Below are 26,480 nucleotides of genomic sequence, written 5' to 3'. Positions count from 1 at the left end.
GTATGAGTCACGGCAACTCAACCTTAACTCAATGATCTGTGGAGGACGGAGAGACGGAGATGAAACCGTCCACATTTAGACGTATTACTTCTGGCCACCGGGTGCATGGAAGCCAGCAGCTTCCTAAATCACTGTTTAGTTGTTGTTTTGGTATAATTGCACAGTGTACAAATTCCTCCAACCTGTGCACTCTCTCTTGCAGTTCAAATTCATAACCAACTCATGTGTGTGAAGCGATGTAAGAAATAGGATTGATGCCGCAGTAATAAAGGATTTCACAGCCTTGCATCTATCAAATGTTAAGGCCACCAATCTAGATTCCAATTTATACTGAGAGTTCCAGCTTGTGTGTTGACATTGGACTTAGGATAGGATATGGCACCTTTGATGAGAGAGGTGACTATCATCTCAATTAACTCAGTCCAGTTGACATCTTTTAAATTCTTCACTACGATGCCAATCTCCTGAACATCTGGGAGCTTACACACACATTGCTGCCATAGCAGTAAACAACACAAAGCGACACTGCTCTGTCCTTTAAAGCAGAACTAAGTAGTTCATGCCCCTAGAGGCGCGTAAGCGTAAGTCTGCAGGTGTCGTAGCATATTGCATTTTTTTTACTCATTAATTGTCCATGAGAGTAAATACTACGCTGACAGAAAAGACAAAGGGAGAGAGGGATACTGTACATCCAATTACACAATGGAGATCATTTTTTTCTCTCAAACTTGGCTGTAAACACTGCTAAATTGGAGCTTGCCCATTAGCCTGTTGGCTTCCTCTTCGTGATTCTATTAGTGTGTATGGCACCTCTGCCACGGAGGCAGGATTGTTGCAATTGTGGTTTTTCAGCTTGAGACACCGGGGGAGATGAAAGTCATCCCATTAACACTTGTATTACCCCCAGATTACAAAAAGGATTTATTAAGATAAACAAGTTACTTACTTCTTCTTTAAATCAATGTTAAAGACAACAGTGTGAAGTGTAAAGTGTGAAGTAACAAAAGGTGCAGATATTATTAGACTTGTTCTTCTCCTCTGCTCTGTTTCATTCATACTGTGTTGGCTTGGCGGTAATAATAATTGTTTCTCAACTGGTATGGGTTCGGGACCCACAATCACCCTGGGATGACTAGCCGTGACCCAAATACGACTGAAGACTTGTAACTTGGAAAATATCATGTAAAATATTTGTTTCTTTAGCATTAAAGGGGCTAGACGCAAGTTAGCCATTTTATACTCACTACTGCCACCTCAGGTCACCTTCTATATTAAGCTTGTGCATGACGGCAATTCGGACTCATTCTACACATTAGGACATTGTTGGAACATGTAGGGGGAGGAAAATCCTTAATTTTAACATTTTTAAACTCTGTATAGTCCCTTTAAATAAGCCAAAAACGCTGAAATTGTAATAAAAAACACCCAATAAGTAATTTTAACAGACTCAAGTTGTGATTCTATCCTTTTATCTGTACATAAATATTAAAAACAAATGTTTTTAGGGAAAGGCTTGCAACCCACCGAAAACGGTTCCACTTTTGTGTCCCGACCCGCCAGTTGAGAACCACTGCTTTAAATGACCAAAAGTCCTCAAAATACTTTACAGACTTTTGGTCCTCAAAGCATGACTTCTTCTTGGTCCGTAACAAAAGTCATGTGAAAGAACCCATGAATAGTGTGGCCGTCGGGGGTTAAAAAAAATCTTCAAAAAGGAGAAAGCCAAAAGGGACAAAGTGGTTCGATGATCCTATTACTCTGGGCTTTCTTAGTTGCATTCCGGTCACCGCAAGTTCAGCCACACAATGTTCAGCGGGTGGGGTAACTTTGTCACTCCCGATCAATCATGTCTAAGATTGAATTTAAAAATAGACATGGTGTCATTTTTCAAAATCCAAACCAATTTATTTTGACAGCCATAGGTCTCAATACTTCTAAACCTTACACCCTTTCTACTGTTGACCACTAAACCCAATTAACCAATTATGTATGACAAACCGGGCTCTATTTCAGTCACACATTTTCCTGCAGCTCGTGTTCCGACTATAGCCCTTTGATATGCTGTATCTTTCTCATTGCAATTTCTTGTTATAGTATCATTGCTCCTAACAGCTGTGCCTTCAAAACATTAGCAAACAGTGAATAAGTGTAAATCCTTCATATAAAATCATATTGTTTTCACATAGTGCTGCCGTGAGGAAGAGAACAGTCTGTGACCTGGAGCCAGATGGTGTTGTGTTTATCGTCATGACAAATGCTTGGCGTATAGTCTTCCAGGAGCGATATGTCTGGATAGTTCCAGAGTTCTTTTTATATCGCCGATAGATAACCTCTACTGCGATGGATAAGTCCCGAGAGCCCACACAAATAATTAAACTAATTTATTAAATGCTACAAGATTCCTAGCAGCACTCACAGTAGCCTATACAGCTTTTATTTAAAGAAGAACTCAGTAACTTGTTTACCTTAATAAATCCTTTTCGTAGTAATGCAAGTGTTGATGGGATGATTGGAAGTCTTTCATCTCCCCCTGGGGTATCTAGCCAGAAAACCACCCTTGCAACTTCCCTGCCACCGGGTCGGAAGCGTGTCACGTGTCGGGGTAGTTGACTTTTTCGAAAAGTCAATGCTAATAATACATGGGATTTCTTTATGTTGGACCCCGACATGTGACCGGGAGTGGGTGGGACTGCTGAGCTCTATACACATTAAGCTAACAGGCTAACGGGCAAAGGTAACTGTGGGCTAGCGCCACTTTAGCAGTATTTACAGCCAAGTTTCATTGGAAAAAAATATCTCCATTCTGTCGTTGGGTTGTGGCACAATGTACAATATCCTTCTCTCCCTTTGTCTTTTCTGTCAGCGTAGTATTTACTCTCACGGACAATTATGAGTAAAAAAGAACGCAACATGCTACGACAAGTGCAGTGGCACTTATGGCCTCTAGGGGCATGAGTTACTTAGTTCTGCTTTAAAACTTTAAAACTGAATTAGGGAAAAACAGAAATCATGGTATTTGGATCAACCCTCACTGACTTAAGTCTCCAGCCTTGGCATCACCATTGACAAACAGATCAATGGCGTTTTTTTCAATCGGGTTAAGCCATTTTTATCTTTTAATCTTTTCAAGCAAGTCCTGACCTGCATGCTTTTATTTCAAGTCATCTGAACTACTACAACACACTTTCCTCTGGCATCAGCCATAAAACTCTTTCCTGCTTGCAGTTGGTCCAGAACGCTGTGGCACAACTTGTAACAGGGACCAAAAAAACGTGAACATATGTATCACCCCAATACTTGCATCTTTGCTCTGGCTTCCTGTTAGTTTTAGAATTGTTTTTAAATACACTGGCCCCTCAGTACATCGCAGACCTCATCCAAATGTACCGACCCCCCAGCGGGCCAGCTTGAGGTTCCTAAGACGAACCGTAAAACCAGAGGGGACAGAGCGTTCTCTGTTGTTGGCCCTAAGCTGTGGAACGCTCTGCCCCTCCTCGTCCGATCGGCCCTCACTGTGGAGTGTTTGAAATCTCGCCTTAAGACTCACTTTGATTCTCTGGCTTTGTTGTGTGGTCCCCTTTTTATTTATTTTATTATATTAGATGTATTTATTATTATAGCCCCCCAGCTCAGCCATCACGTGTTGGAGTTCACCCCGGTGAACGAGAGGGTCGCGTCCCTACGCCTCCGGGTCGGGGACAGGTCTCTCACCGTTGTCTCGGCCTACAGGCTCAACATCGGTGCAGAGAACCCGGCCTTCTTGGAGTCCCTGGGAGGGGTACTTGCTGGTGCTCCGACTGGGGACTCCATTGTTCTACTGGGGGACTTCAACGCCCACGTGGGTAACAACAGTGAGACCTGGATGGGAGTGATTGGGAAGAACGGCCTCCCCGATCTGAACCCGAGTGGTGTTCTGTTATTGGACTTCTGTGCTAGTCACGGTTTGTCCATAACGAACACCATGTTCGAGCACAAGGGTGTCCATAAGTGCACGTGGCACCGGGACACCCTAGGCAGGAGGTCGATGATCGACTTTGTAGTTGTGTCATCTGACCTCCGGCCGCGTGTCTCGGACACTCGGGTAAAGAGAGGGGCTGAGCTGTCAACCGATCACCACCTGGTAGTGAGCTGGATCCGCTGGCAGGGGAGGAAGCTGGTCAGACCTGGCAGACCCAATCGCGTTGTGAGGGTCTGTTGGGAACGTCTGGCGGATCCCTCTGTCAGTGGGGTCTTCAACTCCCACCTCCGGAAGAGCTTCACCCAGATTCCGAGGGAGGCTGGGGACATGGAGTCCGAGTGGACCCTGTTCTCCTCCTCTATTCACATCGAAAGGAGCAGCTGAGGTGGCTAGGGCATCTGTTCCGGATGCCTCCTGGTCGCCTCCCGCAGGAGGTGTTCCAGGCATGTCCTAGTGGGAAGAGGCCTCGTGGAAGACCCAGGACACGCTGGTGGGACTATGTCTCCGAGCTGGCCTGGTGTCGCCTCGGGGTCCCCCAGAACAGCTGGAGGAGGTGTGCATTGATCGAGAAGTCTGGGCATCTCTGCTGAGACTGCTGCCCCCGCGACCCGACCCCGGATAAAGCGGAAGAAAATGGATGGATGGATGGAGATATTTATTAGTTTTTTTTATCTGTTATATTTCTGTTTATTCTTTTAAACAGCTTAATTCTTATTTATTGTTTTGAATGTGTTTTAATGTCTATTTATTGTTTTATACTCATTCAGTGGTGGAGCTCATTTGTTTTGTTTTGGTTTTATTGTTTTTATGTTCTCATGTGCAGCATTTTGTTGTTTAAATGTATAAATAAAGTTAATTTAATTTAGCAAAAAAATACTACAAAAGAGCATCTTCACATGTTGCTCCATTCTTAAAACCGCACATTATCGCGCCGACTGATTCTACCAAAGCCACAGAGGGTTTGTTTAACGTTTTGCTTTAAATGTTTAACGTTATTGATACAGATCTCTTTCTCAGGGAGATGAAACCCCCTCTGTGACAGTGATTCAGACACCTGTAGGCTTGTGTTTGTTACACTCTGTGCAATTAAGCTGCTGATTAAAGTAATCAGGAGATAATCACCCTCTAACGATGGGAAATGACAATCTCATTGATGGCTGTTGTTTTGACTGAATATAACCAGGAGCTGAAATTATGCCGTCACTAAGTTTATGGTGAGGACCAGCAGCTGAAGATCTTAGCACAAGAGTATAAGTAGGAAGAGGAAGGAGGAGGTGGAGGAGCTGATCAGTGCAGGACACCACGCTATGAAACAGGGACAAACCCAGGAGGCGCTGCACCGTTTCAGAGGGTCAGAGGACCACTGAAGGCAGCCAGCCAGGTTTCCTCCAGGTGCTACGGTTTCCACTACTTCCAAAAATCAGCGGATCAGGTTGGCCCACAATGGCAGCGCAGCTCAGTCTGAGTGGCTCAGGACTAACACCTGAACACTATTTCGTTGTACAATGATAAATAAAGCACTTACCTACTTACCGTAAATTTCAGCCAATTAGGCGCATCGTACTATAAGCCGCGGCAGCTAAATTGGCGGCCTTGTACACATACAGGCCGCACTCGAATATAAGCCATAGGTTTTCATAATGCTGTGTATCCGCTCAGAGCAGCCCATGGCACGGATGAGGAGGAAGAGACACCTCATCCCGGAGAAAGGTGCAGTTGCGGGCAGAGGGACAGCAGTGATAAATGCGTAAAGGCACGCAGAAATGGCCAGTGTAGCCTACCTCAATGTGGAAGTGTAAGGATGTAACGTGTAACCCGTTGTGGCCACATCTCCAGCTCAGACCGCTCCCCAGGCGAGCAAAGCCCTTCCACATTTAGGCTAAAGTGAGCCTTCATCATTTTAAAAGTTACTCATCTACCGTTCCTCAGCCAAGAGCACTTTTGCTAGAGAGTGCCTCTAGTGCCTGTTGGCGGCTATATATTGTCCACACCGTCATATTGGCCGCAGGGTTCAAGGCGTAGGAAAAAAGTAGCAGCTTATAAAAACTACTTAAAAAACAATCTGTGCGTTGGTAAAGTTGCTGGATGTAGGATGTGTCTTTGTGCAGTGAATTGATTTCTCTTGAGCTGTTGGCAGTTTTTTTTTTTTTTACCTTTGAAGGCTTCAGTAAATGAAATCAAGTCTGAAGCAGATTCATTGTAGCATATGTTCACAGTGAAAATAAAAATGTTTTATTTTATAGCATTTTCTTCATATTATTCTTGTATTTTCTCTGTGATGCCAGGGCAATGGTTCTCATATTTCATTATTTTTTAGCTTCTGTGTTTTGTTTTTCCTCACCTGTTTTGCATTAGCCTTTCTCAGAGTGTTTTATTCTTTGGATATCATTACAAGTTTATGTCTGTATTATTCCATCCCAAAAAGAAAAAAAAAACACAGCAAGCAACTTTACTTACATCTCATTTCTTCTGTAAGTCTCTACATCCTTCACAATCCTTCACAAAGCCGATAGATGAATTAAAGAGACTGCAATTTTAAGGAAAGACTGTCCAAACTTGGCACAACTACTACTACTCATTTAAAAACATTAGCCAACCATAATAACAAGACACAATCTGTTTAGTCGCAAGAAAATCTATTGAAACGGAAATAGATTAAGAATAGACAAAAAGTATAGCACCCCCGCTTTAAACAATACAAATTTTCTTTTGACAGGGGATGTCTTCCACACCTCAGTCCCAGAGAAGCTCAACCTGGCCACAGCCTCCACTCACTGTCACTCTTTGGGGGCTCAGCTGGCAACAGTGGGGCAGCTGTACTTGGCGTGGCAGGCCGGCCTGGACCAGTGCGACCCGGGCTGGCTGGCAGACGGCAGTGTCCGATATCCCATCAACGTCCCCCGAAAAAACTGTGGAGGAGATGAGCCTGGTGTACGGACAGTCTACAGCAATCCCAACAGAACCGGCTTCCCTGACACCACTGCGCTGTTTGATGCCTTCTGCTTTGGAGGTAAAATCAAGTATTTGATTTAGCATTCAGGTTTTTCTTTTCATTTTTGAGTGCAATTGCAGCAGAACAATAGGAGGAAAGAATTGCAACGTTCAATAACTGTCTTGGTCTTGAGTTGAACTAAACCATTTAGACACAGACCTGCTTTCTGTATATTGCGTCAAAACAAGACAGAAAAAAAAATACTAAAACAAGGCCAAAATGGAACCAAATGAGACAAATCATGACTGGAACAGAACATTTGCACATTTCTATATTAATAATGGTATTATCCCACCAAATCAAGAAGAATTACAAAAACTTTACAACGTGTCATATGTACTTTAAGTAGTTACAGTTTATTTTACACTACCTTAGATATACATTGAACCTGACCAAATAAAGTACAAGGCACAGTGGGGTAAACTTAAGGGCTTACGGTTTAGGGCTTTCGCTCAGGGTTAGAGTTATGGTCATTATGTTCCTCCAAACACATTATTCCACTGTGTAAGACAAGGCAAGGCAACTTTATTCATACTGCGCATTTCTTACACAAGGCAACTCAATGCACCTTACGAAAGAAGAAATGCGAAATTACATTATCAAATTAGGTTAAGGCAAAGCACATAGAAACGTCAAGACATGGGAAATACATATAATAATAATAATCATAATATAATATTAATCTTTTCTTGGGTAGGGGACGGCTGCCCATGTAACCGACACATTGAACTAAATTTGGTACAATGTTTCAAGGGTAGTGTAAAGTGTTAGCGTTTTATTTTAATTTTAATTTTTAAATCTGATGGGAAAGTCAGATGGGAAACCTCAGTCATCTTGTGGTATATTGTGGAATCTTGTGTGACATATGTCACCTAATATTGTGATAATAATAATTTGCCAATATATATTCTGGGACCTAGCTGCGTTCATGACATTTTCAAATTAATTTCAGATGGAGGGCAGAGGCCTCTAAAGCTCTGTGGGCAATTAAATATTGCATTTGATGAAATATCCAAACAACAAAAAATCCACAACTGTTGTACCTCATCGTTGCTTGTTCGTGGCTCGGTTCACAAACTTGGCATTTTATCTGACAACAGTCGCACCTGTATGATTGAATAGAGCGTATGCAGACAATGTTACAGCATTGCAACACCACATGGCTTAAGTGCATATCCCTTTTACCCCCACAACCTTTTAACAGCTTGTACCAGTATCTTTGTAATAAACCAGGTCAAAACATCTCCATTTTGACAGTTTAATGGCAAATGTTCCCATCATTATCAATCTATGGGCATTTTATAATGTCAAGGGTTAATTCAACATATTAGCAAACGTTTTGCCGGAGTGTGTTATTTCTAAATTGCATGTTGCTGTAAGAAAACAAAGCGAGAATGTGTCCAACTGCTTCCTTTTGATTGATAACACTTTTTACTACTAATTCACATGCAGAATCACACTCCCACTTGAAAACCTATAGTTCTGCTCATGGTAATTGTAAAGATAGACTGACAGTTTCATCTTTCAGGCTGTCAGGCCGTAATATCTTCACTGAAGCAAAACATCTGCATAACCTAATCACTTAGAGCAAACAGACGCAGCAGGAGGGGAGGGGCAGCGCATTTGTGAAAACAAACATGATAAATAAAGCTCTCCACGCATTCAGTGATGTTATTCGTACATTTGCATAAATATTTAAAACCATCAACGCCTCACAGGAAACAACAACAGGTCCATAATAGTCTCTTGTCCCTAATGCTGTTTTAAAATTTTCTTCACTTTGGGAAATAAATATAGACACTTAGCTTCAAGAGGCTATACGGAGTTTCAAAATGTTAAAATTAAGTATTTTCCCTCCCCCTACATGTTTCAACAACGTCCTAAGGTGTAGAATGAGCTCAGACCTGTTCACCCCAACTGCCTCTAAAATCCTGCAGTCACTCAAAAAGGTGTTAATTCAGGTCCGAAGTGCCGTCATGCACGAGCTTAATATCGAAGGTGCAGTTAAACGTATGACCTGAGGTGGCAGTAGTGAGTATAAAATGGCCAACTTGCATCTAGTCCCTTTAAAGACATTTGACTAGTAAAGTAAGTCATGCATAAAAGAAGAACTTTTCGTAGTCCCTCTGGGGTAATGCAAGGGCGGGGGGTCTTTCATCTCCCTCTGGTGTCTCTGTCCAGAAAACCACACTTGCAACTTTCCTGCCTCTGGGTCGGATTCACCAATACACACTAATGGAATCATGAAGAAGCTAACAGGCTAACGGGCAAAGCTAACTGAGGGCTACTTTAGAAGTATTTACCGCCAAGTTAGCGTGAATAGCATTATCTCCATTGTGTCATTGAGTTGTGGCACAATGTCCAAGATCACTCTCTCCCTTTGACTTTTCTGTCAGCGTAGTATTTACTGTCCCTGACAATAAAAAACGCAAAGGTTACGTCACCTGCAGTGGCGCTTATGGCCTCTAGGGGCCTGAGTTACTTAGTTCTGCTTTAACATTATGGCACTTGCAGCATGTTTTTCTTTATAAGTTGTGTTGTGGGTCTCTGTTGAGCTTGGCACTTGGAAAGGTGTGTAGGAGAGCTATTTATATCCCCCAAATTGGTTGGATAACTCTGTGAAAGTGGACAGTGATAGGATATAGTACATTGGGAAGCTAGTGTAAACTTTTTTGGCCAGAATCAAGTTGTCATGGTCAGTATCGACAGGTGATGAGTGTGGGAGCTAGTTTGGCGCAACTGCTGAAAGTGGTGAAACTTTCAAACGCATAATAATAAATGCGTAAAGTTTGCCCTGCAGAAATAACAAGTTTTTTGGAAGAGAGTGGGATTTAGCGCTCCGCTGAGCTAAGGCGGATAAAGGAGGTCAAGTGAAATAGTACATTTGCTGGAGGTAAAACACTGTTTATTATGCTTCCAGACCACCTGCCAGTTGGCGTCCAAGCTGTGGAGGCTGTTTACCAGACGTCCAACCCAGAGGAAGAAGCGACGGCGTCAGTCAGCGAAGGCCACAGACGCTCTCCATATTCAGAAACCTCAACTTGGAACGGGCCGCTCAACCTGGACAACTCCATCGTGGGGCCGGACAATTCCTCCGAGATTTCCGAGGAGCACGTTGTTATCCATTTAATGCCGGACTCTGAAGGCCGTCGTAGATCCAATGCTTTAGGCCTGCCAGATCTGCACGATATGGAAAGCCAGGGAGGCGCTGCCGGAGAAGAGGACAGTGCAGAAGACAGAGGCTTTGCTAACATCTCTACTGCGTCTTCAGCTTCTCAGCCCCACAGCAGCAACAGTGTGCTGGCTGACTTTGTCCACACTTTGATGAAGCCTTTAAGGTACCTGACCGGAGGCAAGCCGGCCGAGGATGCTGAACAAAGCACATCAATTCCCCTGGAAGAAGTAACGGAGAACCACGTACTGGCAGAAATGTCCAGCAGCAATCTCAGCGAGCCAAAAGCTGACAAGGGGAGTTTGGACAACGCAATACTTGACCATAGGAGTTTCTCTTTCCCTCCTTCTACAAGGCTCGAAACTTCAGAAGAGGGATTGTCTGAGCAGGAGAGGGAGGTGATGCCGCTCATGAAACTTTTGTCTGCTGCGAAAACTTCAGAGCAAAGAGATACAAGCATCCAACCTGAAGAGAGGGCGACTAGCACCACTGCTGAGGGTACGTCCGATTCCTCACCTTGTTTATGTCAATGCCTAATATTGATGTGATGTCAGCAAATAATGTGGAAAGATTAATTTGTAATGTGGTGCCTTCACATGCCTGTTGTAAACACCGGATTCAGCGCTCTCGTCTCTTCCCCTCGAGGTCACAGTAATATATTCTGCCGCTGGGCAATTTGAAGTAGAGCCATCAATTTTATTAATCTGTAATTGCAAACAAACACCAGAGCGGTAGCACAGGCCGGAATAGACAAATTGTCACAGCCCAGAGTGTTTTTCCCTCTATTTTCAGATTTATTGACAAAGAGCTTTGTCCAGAACGTGCCGCATCATAAAGATTAACAGTAATTTTGTCTAAGTGCTGTGTGAGCAAATTCGAAATCTGCAAATCCATCTTTTCACCAGCAGCAACATTTAGCTGGATTAGTGTCAACAAGTGATTCGGAACATTTTTCCAAAAGCACCACCTCTGAAAATGGCTTTGTAAGTGCCATCAAGGGCCAAAATAAGACATTGTTTATTGATCAAAAACGATCTTAAAATTGAAGCTAAACTTGTGTCGTGGGCTCTGTTCACAAATACAATGGCCTCGATAATTTACATTTTATGATGATTAATTTCCTCTCGTCTTCCCCAAGTTGTGATATTACAAAAAATGTTACAAAAATCTCCAGCCAATACTGGTTTTTACCACTTTACCAGATGTTGCCCTCACTCCCACAGGCTCAAACTGTCAGTCCTGCTTATAAATCCCCGGAGCCCCTCCTATTCTTAATTCAGCATTTGTTAAAGAGACTAGATGCAAGTTGGTCATTTTATACTCACTACTGCCACCTAAGGTCTTATGCGCAACTGCAGGTTCTATATTAAGCTCGTGCATGACAGCATTTCGGACCGAAGTAACACCTTTTTGACTGACAGTGCAGGATTTTAGAGGCAGTTGTGGTGGTCTGAGCTCATTGTACACATTAGGACATGGCTGGAACATGTAGGGGGAGGAAAATACATAATCTTAACATTTTTAAACTCATATAGTCCCTTTAAAGTAGTTTTTGAATGACGTTCATTGTCTTCTCTGTCAGCACATACAAACTAATGTCCATATGTGGAGACAATATTCAAAAACAGAGTGTGACGTTGGCCAGAAGAAAGGACATAAGACATAAGAATAATGTGTCAGGTTTGTGAATCCAATCATCTATCAAATACTGATGAGGACAAGCATTTGTTAATTTTCGTTTTGGAGATTTCTTTTGTAAAAACTGTATTTCTTCCCATAGAGTTGTATTGGCCCCTGCCCTCCACCTGACATTATGACATCATCACATTAAAGAAAAAAAAAAAGAGTGGTGCGCACCGAATGGGTGCTGCTGCCGGATGCTCTCTCATCGAATGCAATTACTCCATCTGTGAGATCAATAAAGTACCATCTTATCTTATCTTATCTTATAAATCGTAAACACAACCTATTAGTACATTCAAACACTGTAATATTAGTCCTAAAATTATTTCCATTTCTCCTCAGTTCTTCTTCCCTGGTTTTGAAGTAACTGAGAAGGTTTTTTCAAAAGTCTGACTCGACGTGCCGTACAGGAGCCTTGCTTTACAGCTGTGTGAAAAACCCTGCATTTTCTTCGGAAATAGTGCACGTTGATAACACCCAAGCAGAGGCAGGTCAGCAGGTCACTGTTCTCAGCTCTCAGCTCACAGACTTCCTTCTGTATCAATTTTTGTCTATTTTCAGGATAATAGTGGGGTCCTCCTCTCACTGCGCTGCTTTGGCTTAAACAAAAAGAAACATGGCCTCAGAAGGTGAACTCTAGTAGATGCAATATAAAAAGATCTGAGTTACAAAACGAAGGTTCAACTCTCACGGACATACATAGCATTACTCTGAGGAGAAATTCCATCTTCGCAATGGGTTTGATGTAGTTTCAATCAATGAAGTAGTGTAACAAATAAGCCAAATCTAAAAGCTTCTTGAAAAAAAAAAGCATCTAAATAGCAAAACAGGCGACAGAAAGGGACGAAAAAGCAACAAAGGTGCAACAAAAACGCAACAAATAGGCAACAAAAAAGTGATGACAAAAACAACAAAACAGGCGACAAAACGCAACAAAGCAAGTGACTAAAAACTTCTGAAAAAGCAACAAAACAGGCGACGAAAAAGTGACGAAAAAGCAACAAAAGTGCAACAAAAAGTGACAAAAACGCAGGAAAACAGGCGACAAAAAACGTATGAATAGGTAACAAAACAGACGACAAAAATGCAACATAACAAGCGACAAAAAAGCATAAAAAATATGACAACAACGCGAGCAAAAAGCTTAGATCAGTTTTGTAGGTCTTAGCTTTCAAATCATCTAGATCTGGATAAAATCGAACTGGAGAAAATGCACTCAGTTAAAAGGACTAGATGGAGTTTAAAAATGTTAAAATTATGTATTTTCCTCCCCCGACATGTTTCAACAATGGCCTAATGTGTAGAATGAGCCCAGACCTGTTCACCACAACTGCCTCTAAAATCCTGCACTGTCACTGAAAAAGGTGTTACTTCGGGTCGAATTGCCGTCATGCATGAGCTTAATATAGAAGGTGCAGTTACACGTATGACCTGAGGTGGCAGTAGTGAGCATAACATGGCAAACTTGCATCTAGCCCCTTTAAAGAGGGGGTATTATGCTTTTTTCAGCCACATAGCACCAGTCTATAGCACACTACAATGATGACCAAACCTTCTGTTGGTCTGTAAATGCAGTAAATTAGAATAACTGCCTTGTATAAAATTGCTCTTTCAAAATGGCGGTTGCAAATGACTTGAAATAGGCCCCTGTCTCTTTAAGAACCTCTGACCCTTTCCGACACGCCCCCTCCACACGCTGTCTGTGGCATCACAACACTCCGCTCGTCTCCACAGTATTGAAACTACGATCGGTGCATTTTATTTTTTATTGTTGGAAAGGAGCTACTGTTTATCACTTTGTGAACAATGGCCACACAGGATATTATTTGGAGACGAACCTTCCACACCGGACGCTTGGAAGAGGCTCTTGCCTGAAAAATAACTGCTGTTTGGAGGCTTCTCTTTGCATCTGCCCTATGGATCTCTAACTATACCCCCATGGACGACACCAGGATCTGCAGGAGCCCATACGATTCAAAGACGGACATTATCTGTGCAGGTGGACAGTGGTTTTTCGAGGTTACCCGTTAGCTTGTTATAATCGACTACAGCTCATTGTTGATGAAAAGTCTGCAATAAACCACAAATGTGTAAAGCCAGGCTCATTGTGTGATCATCGTAAAGGCTGCTTCGAGTAGTTGCTGCTTTATTGACGTTATTTGTGCATAATATGCTGCCTGTTTTCAATGAATGTTGTGAAGGTGAAGGTTGTTAGCTTGTCGCGGCTAATAGTGCCTTAGCTCCGGGAGAAAACCACTCGGCTACGACTCACTGTAGATGAAATGTGAGCAATAAACTACACAATCAACAAGCCAGGCTCCGTGTGTGATCGTCATAAAGGCTGCTCCAAGCAGTTGCCTGTTTTAGTGACGTTTTCAATGCATAATATGCTGCTTGTATTCAGTGAATCTTCCCGTTAGCTTATCGCGGCTAGCTTGTTAGCTCCGGGAGAAAACCACTTGGCTACGACTCACTGTAGATGAAATGTGAGCAATAAACTACGAAATCAACAAGCCCGGCTCCGTGTGTGATCATCATAAAGGCTGCTTCAAGCAGTTGCCTGTTTAGTGACGTTTTCAATGCATAATATGCTGCTTGTATTCAGTGAATTTTCCCGTTAGCTTGTCGCGGCTAGCTTGTTAGCTCCGGGAGAAAACCACTCGGCTATGACCCATTGTAGATGAAATGTGAGCAATAAACTTCCAAATCAACAAGCCAGGCTCCGTGTGTGATCATTGTTAAACGGTTCTTTATGTGTGTGGTGGTTTTATTGACTTAATGTGTGCATATTTCTCGTTTTCACGTGATGACTCGAGGTTTAGCTTAGCATTAGCTTTCTCCGGAGGCTCTGTGCATCATCAAGGCCCAGCGCAGAACCAGCCGCTGAAATAAGTGTTCTTGTCACCGGTTTTAATCCTGGGTGTTTCGGTAACAGAAACACTGATGTGTGTCTTTGTAAAAGTTTCAGAACTGCTGTGGCTCCGGTTCACAACACATGAAGCTAATCCTCCATGATGACTCTGTTTACATCTTAGGGCTAGACACTGCGGGCAGGGGGTTCTGCTGAGGAGCAGTGGTTGGTTACTCGGCTGGTGACGAAAGGTCGGAGGCGTATCCTGGAGGTCGAGGGCGTTTCCTGAAGGAATCAGGCGTTTTATCCCTAAAATGGCCGCCATCAGAGTTTCTACAGATTACTCGAAAATACGTGAATGTGCTAAGGCAACACTTCAGGCATGTTTTTAATGAGGGAATGACTTAATAACATGATGTAAAGCTTGAAAAAGTCCATTTTGCATAATACCCCCCCTTTAAGGCGTTTGCATTAAGAGGTTTTAATGCAAACGATTCTTTCACATTGGTATCTGATATTTGGGTCACTGGTCACTGGAAAGTATTGATTCATTTTTCCTTAATGACAAAGTAAACCATCTTACTGGGTGAACGCCTTCTTTTCTGTGGATGCAACAACAAATCCTCTTTTTGCTTCTGCCTTGCAGCGAGTATCATACTGGTTTAGCTTACAGACTTAGTGGTGTGCACTGATCTATTGATTTAGTTTTTTTTTTTACAATTCTACAATCCATATTTTACTGATTTAGTCAGTTGTAGAAAGCTTAGTATTCCGGGGCATCTGAAGGTTTTACCAGTCCTTTTAGATTTTGCAGAATTTTACAACAATATTAACTTGCTTAAACCTGTTAACACCTGTGATGAAAATATCCTCCAACCAAAAGACTGATTTAATTTGACTGATTTTCTCAGCTTGCTCTCGCCACTCGCCGTAACTCGACCACTCACCGCTGTGTCCCCTCCCTCCCCCCTCCTGCCCGCCGCTCTCAAATAGCATTAATAAAAACCCCAGCTTTAGCCCCCATGCATTATTCACGCCTGTGTCCAATTACGGCGGAGGTTGGGCTCGTGCTCACCTCCGTCTCTGCCTGAGCCAATTAGGAGGCGGCTCTCTGAAGGTGCTCTGTAATGATGAGTGTGGCAGGAGGAGCGCAGCCGCCGGAGAACAGAGATGACGCTGTGCTCTTTTATGTCCTTTTATGTTGGCGTGATGGAAATGTGCCCAAGCGATGTTATTTTTTTCTCTTACGGTATCATCAGTGGAATGAATTACCAGCCTTAATGTTGCTCTGCAGGCTACCGCTAAGAACCCGTTTTTCTCGCTAAATTCTCTGTGCCTTTTGGACACTTTGAACTATTGACAAAAGACCAACAGACGTTTTTTTGTTTATGTTGTTTTTCCTTCTTCATCCATTTGATAAAACTGACCCAAGGAGGAGTGCATTCCACCTCTAAAGCTCGGGACATGATGCACACATAATTCACAGGCAAACTACTTCTTTTAAATGACACTATATCTTATATAGACAGATATACACAGACGAATCTACCAAACCAGTGGTTCATATAGAAGCTCTAGGGACCTCCTGTGAAGTTTTGGGGACCCCTATTCCAGAGACAAATCATCATCACCTTGTCTTCGAGGTTCAGAATCAATGTGCTTCAGTCAATCAATACATTTTGGAAAATTATGGAAAATGACTCATGCCCCTAGAGGCCATAAGCGGCACTGCAGGCGTCGTAGCATGTTGCGTTTTTTTACTCATTCATTGTCTGTGAGAGTAAATACTACGCTGACAGAAAAGACAAAGGGAGAGAGGGATATTGTACAGCCAATTACACAATGGAGATATTTTTTTCACTCAAACTGTGGCTGTAAATACTGTAAAGTTAGCTTTGCCCATTAGCCCGTTAGCTTCTTCTTTGTGATTCCATTTGTGTGTATTGGGACCTCCGGGTCACAGCAGGGAAAGTTGCAAGTGTAGTTTTCTGGCCAGAGACACCAGGGGGAGATGAAAGACCCCCCAATCACCCCATTAACACTTGAATTACCCCCAGAGGGACAACGGAAAGGAATTGTTAAGGTAAACAAGGATAAAGAAAAAAAAAAAAAAATACCCAAGGGATTGTTACAGTCTTAACTTTTTAAAAGAGAGAGAAAATAAATAAGTAAGGAACCACACCTGATCAAAACAAACTGATCTTTTTCTTTTTTCCTTCTTTCTTCCCCTTCTCCGATTTTCTCCTATTTTGTCACATTTTTTCTCACATTACCCCCCCAAAAATACAAAAACCGAAACTGATTTTTCTCTCATCATATTACTCAGAAACAGATATTTCCTTCATATTACTCGTATACAGATTTTCATTTGTTTTTCTCTCTCCTCTTCTCACCTTGTGCACCTACGCCCCATAACTAATTTTCAGATTAGTTTAAAGATAAACCAAACAACACTCCTATAGAAGATACTAATAAATACTTGCATGGTTAAATAGTAAACAAAAGCAACAACCAGAAAAAGAAGAAAAAAAATAGCCTATGTCTGAACTTTTGTATAATTTGTTATAATAAAAGTTCTCTTAATTAACTGTATACTGTATCAGTACACTGAACAGATTACCAACTGCTCACCATGAAAAGCCCTGTTTCACCCAACCTGTGTCTAATTGTCCCATTTAATTTTTTACATGGGTCATTACATTGAATATTGGATTAATGCTTTTAATTATTCTGCCTACAATCCGTGTGTGTAGTAACAGCATGTAATTAGCCATTTGGATTATTAATTGGACAATTATTCCCTTCTGCGTAGTTTCATGGAAATGAACCTTGTGCTCATAAACCTTACTTAGGCAAAAGGCGAACACCAGACATACTAAATTATGAATGTATTTGAACACTTAATGCATACAGTATGTGTATGTACAGTATGTCATGCCTTAATGCAGTTATTCCCCCTTGGCAATGTTATAATATTCATACACAAAGCAAAGAGATCATGGGAGAAAGTAGATTGCTCTAAATACGCAAAATTGATGTGTCTTACATGTAGAAAAGGCTGAATTATTGATGGTGTCGACAGTGTCTGGTTTAACGGCGTAAGCAGAAACCGCGGCCCACTTTATCTAAATAAACAAGTCTAGATGGAGTGGGAGAGAGTTGTTTTGCTTATCGCTTTTCAAGTGGTCTACCGTTTTTCCACACGGCTTCCCTCACAACACACCGCAGTGTTCCTCGAGGAGTTTGTTTGGGCAAAGAATCCTTAAGCTATTAGAACAGGCACAGAGGAGAAGAGGAGAGTGAAATGACCAGGGGTGTACTACAAGTCAGCCTATACTGTATGTAGAGCACCTTGTATGCACACAATGTGTCTAACACTGTGTCATAACTGAATCTCAAAGTGAAATGTTTTGGTTTCCTACAGTTATATAACTTCAGATATCATTTTCACTGCTGGTTATATATTGGCAGATACAGTATGAGTGAGCGGGGCAGTAGGTTTACCATTCACTCAGAACTGGAGCTTCAATCACACCCATTTTACTAATATAAGTTGCGATATAAGGGCTGTACCTCTAACCCCCCGCCTTAACCAAGTGTTTTCTCTAGTTCAGCTTTACCCAAATCTAAAAGCTTCTTGACGCTCACAGCTTATAGGCCAGTGTAACGGCTCATTTTAAAGCTAAGACCTGCACAACTGATCTAAACAGATCTTTTTCCTTGCGCTGTTGCCATGTTGTTGTCACTTTTTTCACTTTCTTTTTCATTGAATTTTTACCACTATTTGGTTAAGTTTTTGTCATCTTTTTGTTACTTTTCTGGTAAATTTTTGTCTCTTTTTTGTTTTGTTTTTGTCACATTTTTGTGGCTTTTTTGGGTTACTTTTTAATACTTTTTTGTTGAGTTCTGTCACCTTCATTGCTTTTTTTGTTTACATTCTTGTTGCTTTTTTTCCTCTGAGCGGACCATTTAACTCCGCCCCTTTCCCTCGAGTCTCCATGGAGACGGTTGTCAATCACAGCAGAGGCATTAAGACGATAAAACTTAAACACTTTTGAAAACTCCATGGGCTTATTAAGAGGTTTTACTTTTGAGAGCAGACAATATCTAAAACAGAAATAACAATTTTTAAATAAAGCGTTATGTTATCTTAATGGGCCTAATTGTAGGCTACATTATGAAATATTAATGAGCAGGACTATTTAAAATAAAATCGATTAAAGTAGTAATCGTCCAAACTGAGTAAATAAATGTAGATTTTATTTTTTGGCCATATCGCCCAGCCCTACTTAGGACGCATCTAAGTCTATACTTCAGTCTTGGAGCACTCACATGAAAAACTTAAGTGCACCAGAGCAACCTACCCCAATGGTTGCTTTGGAGCTCTGTACAGTAAACGTTGACTCGTTGTAGCATGAATTCAGTGTAAACCAGTCTTTGGTCTCACAGCTTATTACCCATGCATAAAATTAAAGCCACCCCCGCTCCTGCTCTTCTGTAATGAACCCAGAGTAATAAATGCCCTCTCTGTGTCTTTGTTCCCTACAGACTTCTCCACATCTGCCCCCACTGAACCACCAACGCACTCTGTCAAAGTGTCCAGCCCACAGGGTCCCAGGGGAGCGCCCGCCTACAGCCCGGGCCCCAGCAGTCAGTTTCGCTGGGCCATCAAGTCGGTGCGTGCCTCTAAACTAGGTCCCCCCGGAAATATGGGCTATGTGGGGAAACGGCAACCCCACTGGGAGCCTATGGAAGCCAAAGCCGCTCCCTTAGAAATGATGACCCTGCCCATATCGCGCCAACACGACAACCCGGAAAACTACTCGGGCGAAGGTAAGGAAGAGGAGGAAGAAGGGGCTAATCGCGCCCCGTCCGAGGAGGAGAAAGACACCGAGGGGAGCGCAAGAGAGGACATTCTGGCTGAGATGTTCGAGCTGAAAGGCAATGAAAGTTCTGAGTCTGACCTGAGTGAAGACATGAATGATGCTGTAACCGTGGCCGAACACACCACGGTGTCCCATTGGCGGCAAGTTCAGCAGCCCACCACAGCACCTGAGGGCCCCCCGTCTGAGGAGGCGAAGGGAGAGATCCTGTTTGTACGTCGACCGACTGAACAACACAAGCAAGACAGTGCGGCAGACACGGCTTTCAATCCGAAAAACACTAAATTAACAATGACTCTCCAAAGCAAGTCTGCCGAAGTCCATGTTCTGACGACTACAGAAGTGACCACAGCCAGAGAACTGGAGAGGACTGACCCTACGACGGCACCCAACCCTGCCGTAAGAGTCCCGACAGAGGAAGCTATATCAATCTCATGGGTCCTTCCAGAGGACGGCACGCGCTTCCCTGACCAAGACACGAGCACGGACATTATCCAGCTCACCACGCAGGCATCGGAAGTGCGGCATAGTTTCACCGAAATGGAGTCGCGATCCGCCGTGTCCGAGTCGTTTGTGGTGGGGAGTAAGTGGACGCCTTTTAAAAAATCCGAGGAGAAGAAAACGCTTGAAACGACCACCGACAAAAAAGACCCGAGCAGCGGTCCGTTTGGCTTCCTGGTCCCCAACTGGGCGTTCGGACTCATCCCTTCAGGTAAGGCACTGTCAGTAATAGCTCCTTGATTAGAAGTGATTATCTAATCAGCGGCAGTTTGTGTCATTTTCATGTTAGCGCTTTGAACTGTCATTTATGCTAACAGTGTCCCGGGGAGAAGTGTCATATGGTTGTAGTCTGCTCCTGTACTAGCTGAAGCTCAGAAAACGCAACGCTTTACTGTGCCTGTCTCTAGCTGTTTGAGTCTACAACACCTTTGCTCCATGGGCCAGTGCTCATCTTGTGTTCTTAATCCAGTCTTCTCTCCCTCCATCTCTCCTGCCCTGAGCCGTTTCTCAGACAGCTCCATACAGCCAGAGCAACTAGGGCCTAGTTCAGTAATTAGTAGGTCAACAACTGCATGTTCAGGCGAGCGGCGACGAGATACAGAGAGAGATCCTTGTACCCCCCAAAATATCCTGTAAGGGCTGAAATGTCTTTTATGTAAGGGATAATGCACGACGAGGTGTCCATTATCTGAAATAATGCGTCCGCGGAGTCCAGTTGTTTCTGATAATGGACACCTCGGAGAAGGGCTGTCACGAATATTACTACATCGACTTATCGTTTATACTTTTGGGCTCGATATTTATTGTCTGTACATTTATTAGCATTTCCCCCCTATTTTTTCTTTGTAAAACTTTGGTGCATTATAACCATCTAATGCACGGTTCCGAGTTGTTTAATTTGTACCATCGTCCCACAAATTTAACATTTTGTAACAAATGTTTTTTTTTCATTTACAAACTCACTAAATATGCCAAACTACTGTGACTATTTTATGTGGGTTTTTAGCCGGTCTTACACTGTCTGAAGGCTCGTCTCAGAGCGAGCCATTCTCTCAACAAAACAGCATAAGCACACGCTGCATCGCCAGAATCACAACACAACAGGACTAACCTAACTAACGGAAAAATATCGGGATATATATATCGCGTATCAATATTCAACCAAAATATATCGGGATATAACTTTTAGTCCATATCGCCCAGCCCTAGTGTATACCAAACATGCCAATATTTGTGTATAAATAAGCTTAGGGAAACTGGCTGGTGCAATGTGGTGTTGAAATCTCTGGCTCACTAGTTGACTAAACGTCACAGAATCATCATCATAAAGAGTACTTTCATCTTTTTTTATGCTCTGACGTTAAAACTTACCTGGCGCAAAAAGTGGGCAGGACGGGGGGTGGACAGACTCGCATTGCGATGTTGTGGTGCCGCCCCCTCCCCTTGCTTTCCCCAGACCTGCGGAAGGCGGCGGGTTGCGAGGGGGGGGTTCTCTTGTACATGCGTAACATGCATGATGCAGCGCGCAATGTTTAATAAAGATTAAAGAAATAAAACTGTCCCTCCGCGTTGGACACTGTTCGAATGCGCAAAGTCACGAAATGTACAGGATTTAATTGATCAGAAACTGTCATATTGGCTGTGCAGGAGTTGCAGAGTTATGCAGCAGTTGCAAGAAAACTGTAGCGTATTGGAACATTTGAGCTACAGCTGCAGGATTCTTGGAGCGGTTAAATTGAAAAAAAAAATAAAAAAAATTGCTATGCGCCCTGTAAAATGCGCTTCTTTCTTTTGGACTGAGCTGTGGCTACACAAGGAGCATCATCAGGAGGTAAAGACTGACACACGATGGAAATGTCTCCTTAAAACGCAGATGAGATGTGGTGTTGTGGCAGTTGAAGGCATGTGTGGTTTATTTATGGAAAACTGTTGTTGTTTTGGTGTTAGGGGTGTGCTCGTTGGAAGTAAGCCGGTGCATAACCTACGCTCAAGTAGACTTTTCAAGGCAATTTTGCTTTTGTTTTCAATTTGACGTTGATTCTAAGGAAGAAGACAAAGCAGCGCGATGTAAAGAGTAATGTGAACATAATGTGACGGTTGCCATAGAAGAGTAGCGTGAGGGCTGCTTGTAATGAACCACGCCTCAGTCGGCCTCTTTTTCTCAAATAATGCCCTCTCCTAGTGGCGCAGCCTTAAGCGCAAAACCTGAGCCACATGTACCACATTGCGTTTAGAGTTGTGCACGGACTGCGCCACTCACAAGATCTGGCCCAAGATGTCAATGTAGAAACCTATCTGAAAACCTCAACATTGACCACTGCATAAATAATTTCCTGGATGAATAAAGGTCATTTTTCAGGTATTTTTATCAAGACAAGAATATCTCATAAAACCCATGCTTGTATTTCATGTGTGTTGGGTTAAATGTTGCGCGGTGTGGCTTTAACACATGTTGGAGCTGAGGATTTTGGACTAATGATGATGATGATAATGATTGCAATGAGAATAGAGATGAAGTTAATATCAATGATGCAGGACAAATGTGTGGAAGACTAGTTCTGGTTGTCTCGTAACCCAGAACCCATTACATAGATCCTTAATATATACATACATTATTTCTTACATCTCGAAAACAGGATCATTTATTGTGACACTTTGCCCATGTGCAGGGTAGATTTTCATAAATTTAGTTCACTTGCTTTAAACACGTTTTAAAATACTATCTGACCCCTACCATATGTGCTCTTTCCACTAATTTTAACAGTTTTTTTTTTTACCCTCCATTTGTACCAGATGCTACAACCAACCCCTGACTCAATGAGACAATCATGACAAACACTGTAAGATGGCTCTCACATGGCTTTAGCTTATCAGCTCAATGACGGCTCAGTTCAAAGCTTTGATTGATGACTTTTTGCTTGATGTGACATTTTACAGAAACTAATCACATACTTGCTTAAAAAAAAAAAAAAAACATACACTTGAAAAATCAGTCAGATCCTTTTTTTTGTGTGTAAATGAAAACATAATACAAGAAGTCGAAATCATCTTTGAAGATTTTTATTAAAGAACAGAAGCCACTACACTGGCTCTGTAGATGTTTGAGGCAGTGTTAATTTTGACAACATATTTTATTTTAGTTTTAGTCTTAGTCTTTTGACTAAAATGTAATTAGTCAAGATTTAGTCCAAAAAAAACAAAACATTTTTAGTCTAGTTTTAGTCGACGAAAATTGCATGTCAATTTAGTCGACTAAATTTAAGACTAATTTAGTAGACTTTGCATTTATAATACTCATTATAATCATATTTAATCAAGGTCCTCAACTTCATGGGGCTGCTTCCACATGAGTAAAGCACAAACCTGTTCATTTGGCAGTGAATTTAAATGATATGAGGCTCTTTCAGACTGTCAATAGATGTTTGGATGATTTTAGTCTCTCCTTTTCAGTTTTATTTAGTTTTATTTTAGTCGACTAAAATATCTGGACATTTTAGTCATAGTTGTAGTCTCATGAGAAACTCTTAATCTAGTTTTAGTCCAATTTTAGTCGTCAAAAATGTCACTTTGACTAAAATTAATTAATTAAAATTAATTGGGCGGCACGGTGGCGCAGCGGTTAGCGCTCACGCCTCACAGCTAAAAGGTTCGATTCCCACCTGGACGGGGCCTTTCTGAGTTTGCATGTTCTCCCCGTGTCTGCGTAGGTTTCCTCCGGGTACTCCGGTTTCCCCTACCACTAAAAACACAATAGATTCCCCTCTGGGGCCAGGACTCCCCTGAAAAAGAGATTCTTAACCTCAGTGGGAGTATCCTGGTTAAATAAAGGTCAATAAATATTTTAGTCGACAAAATTAACACTGGTTTGAGGGACTTTTAGCCCCTGCTAGTTTATTAAAATATTTGCCCCGCCAAGAACCACCAGGCCCAGCTCACGATCAAATCAAGACTAAACCATGTCGGCAAAGGTCCTATAATAGACCTATGTGGAGCTGCTTAAATCACAACTAAACCAGAAATAGCACCTACCTGAAAGGCATTTCTAAGAGATTATCACTAATTAAAACAAAAAAGTCTAAAATTACAGATGACTGCCACCAGAACAAGCCAGTTATCACCAGTGGTTCAAATACAACAGACTGCTCTAGTAAATTTACAAGTATGTAAGTACTGAACTTGACTGTGTAGTTGTGTAGTTTTCTACCCGGGGCTGTGTATCTAGTGTATGTTACCCCTACCTTAGAAAATCATACAACATGGATTCCCCCCAAAACAAAGTCTCACCTGAGACAGGTGCATGCCACATTTTTCAAACCCCTAATCTCACAATGGATCAGACAAGTGCTATTCTGCTTTTGACACAAACAGCTAGCTATCCTCACCGTGTGGAAGTCGGGGCCTCAATGCAACAGTCACCTGTGGATCAGGTGTGACTCTGTTTTTAGGTGTTCACATGTTTGGTCCCTGTAGCTTCAATTAATTTACCCGTAAGTGTTTGTATTGGTTTGGTCTGAAATGATTTGGCTGTGTATGTTGTTACTCCTATCTTAGAGGAAGAGTGTTGTCCCCAAACGTATGACTATTAGCATGGCCCTCAGCTGAAGAAACTTCCAGAGATATTGACCCTTCGACCGTCACTGTCCAAGCCAACCCATGAAGAGAAGCAAATCAAAGCACAGAACAAAGCCTCATCTGAGACAGGTGCATGCCACATCTTTAAACCCCATCTTTAAATGCCATTCTGCTTAACACAAGCAGCTAGCTATCCTCTCCGTGTGAAAGTCGGGGCCTCGATGCAACAGTCACCTGTGTGGAGGTGTGACTCTGTTCTGTGGCGTTCACACTCGGTCCATCTGAAGTGAGTCCTGCTGCACTTCCTGGGAATGACCTGCTCAAAAGAAGCAGGATCTTCCTGGTAAGCACATCAGGGTTCGCTTCAAATGGACCAAGTGTGAATGCACCCTAAGACCATTATCCTCCTGGGTCCCAGACGAGGATGACGAAGACTCTAGCAACAACTCCAGACTGAAGCCATGATAAGTTAAACCTCACAAATACCACAACCAAGTCCAATTTTCTGCCATGAACCACCTTGTCGACTAATCGACACTCAACATCCACTATTCTGCTCGTCTTTTCATCCTGACTCTGAGGGCTGAGCATTGGGACTGTATCCTGATTGGGTAACCGTGGAGCCTCTAAATTACCTAATCTTTCCTCTGTTTCATCCTTTTCATTTGTCACTACATCCATAGGCCAGGACATATAGCTATTATAAGTTAAGGTGATGCAAATGGCTTTGTTAAAGACTGATTTCTCTGAAGTCCCAATTGATATAGGACTGTCAGACTGGCGACTTAAACCACTTGGACCAGCTGCATCAGTTTTCTCCATCTCATCACATACTCCACAGAAACCACCGCATGCATCAACATTTACTGAACTAAGGCGGATTTCCTCGGTGTTGGAAAAGTCATTAATTACTTTCTTTGGTTCTAGTATTGCAGTACTTTCTCTAAAGCCCTCAAGAGTTGAAACAATGCATGCATCGCCAAATAAACTGGTTGCAGTGTGGGATTTGACATAGTTTGATTTAGCTGTGTCCCTCAAGGCTTTGGTAAGTAGCACCTTACCACATGAGACATCTAAGTCTGCATTTACACCCAACGACCTGGTGGCCTGGCCATCAGCAGGCAGGGATTCTGAATCTGAGATGGGACTATTCTTGACAATTGAACCATTCTTGGCAATGGCCTTGTCAAAAGCATTTTTCTCCTGTAACTGTGGAACTGGACTAAAAGCGATTTCTTCAAGAGATGGATGAGATTGATTTCTAATTGGTGTAATATTTTGTAAAGGTGAGTTCTGGTGAGCAATGTCACTGCTTAGACCTGAATCCACGTCAACATCTTTGTCAGATAAACTGATATTATGGTCTTTGACAAAGAGCGACAAAACAATCTGAGATTTAAGAATATCCCTGAGCTCTACAGTAAGTAACACCTCACTGCCCAAAACATCTAAGTCTGCAACTTCCCCCAAGGACCTGGTGGTTTGGCTTACAGGTGGGACAGGGACAGTTTCATCACCATCGGAACTGTACACATAGCCATCAGGAGGTTGTTCTCCTTCAGAGGAACTGATTACAATTTCCTCATCATAATGTTGCTGTCTGCGCAGAGGCTCCCGTCTCTGCTGAACTGGATGGTCAAGCTTCGTGCTCCTCTGACTCGACGGTTGTTCTTCTGGGCTGGTAGAACTGTCTTCTTCATGTAGCCCATCTCTCTGATAGAATGGCTCCACAGCTTTGGCGAGAATCCCAACAGGCGACGCAGAGGCAGAGGGCGAGGGCGAGGAATCCCGACTTGAACCTTTGTGTTGGGCGTCGTCTGGAGCCCCCGGCGATTGTTCTCCTCTATGAACGTCAGACTCAGCGGGAT

General features: G+C 42.6%; 1 protein-coding gene across 1 annotated transcript in view; it reads left to right on the top strand.

Annotated features, from left to right (window-relative positions):
• The window catches only part of ncanb (neurocan b), a 171,140-nt gene that overhangs the window by 25,376 nt on the left and 119,284 nt on the right, over nucleotides 1-26,480 (top strand). The window contains exons 6-8 of the mRNA XM_079574668.1: nucleotides 6,675-6,968; nucleotides 9,871-10,620; nucleotides 19,205-20,251. Of these exons, the coding sequence (XP_079430794.1) occupies nucleotides 6,675-6,968; nucleotides 9,871-10,620; nucleotides 19,205-20,251 (2,091 nt within the window). The remainder of the gene's footprint in view (nucleotides 1-6,674; nucleotides 6,969-9,870; nucleotides 10,621-19,204; nucleotides 20,252-26,480) is intronic.

Source organism: Gobius niger, assembly GCF_951799975.1.
Source record: "Gobius niger genome assembly, chromosome: 17".
NCBI lineage: Eukaryota > Metazoa > Chordata > Actinopteri > Gobiiformes > Gobiidae > Gobius > Gobius niger.
This window is presented reverse-complemented; position numbering and strand designations above follow the sequence as displayed.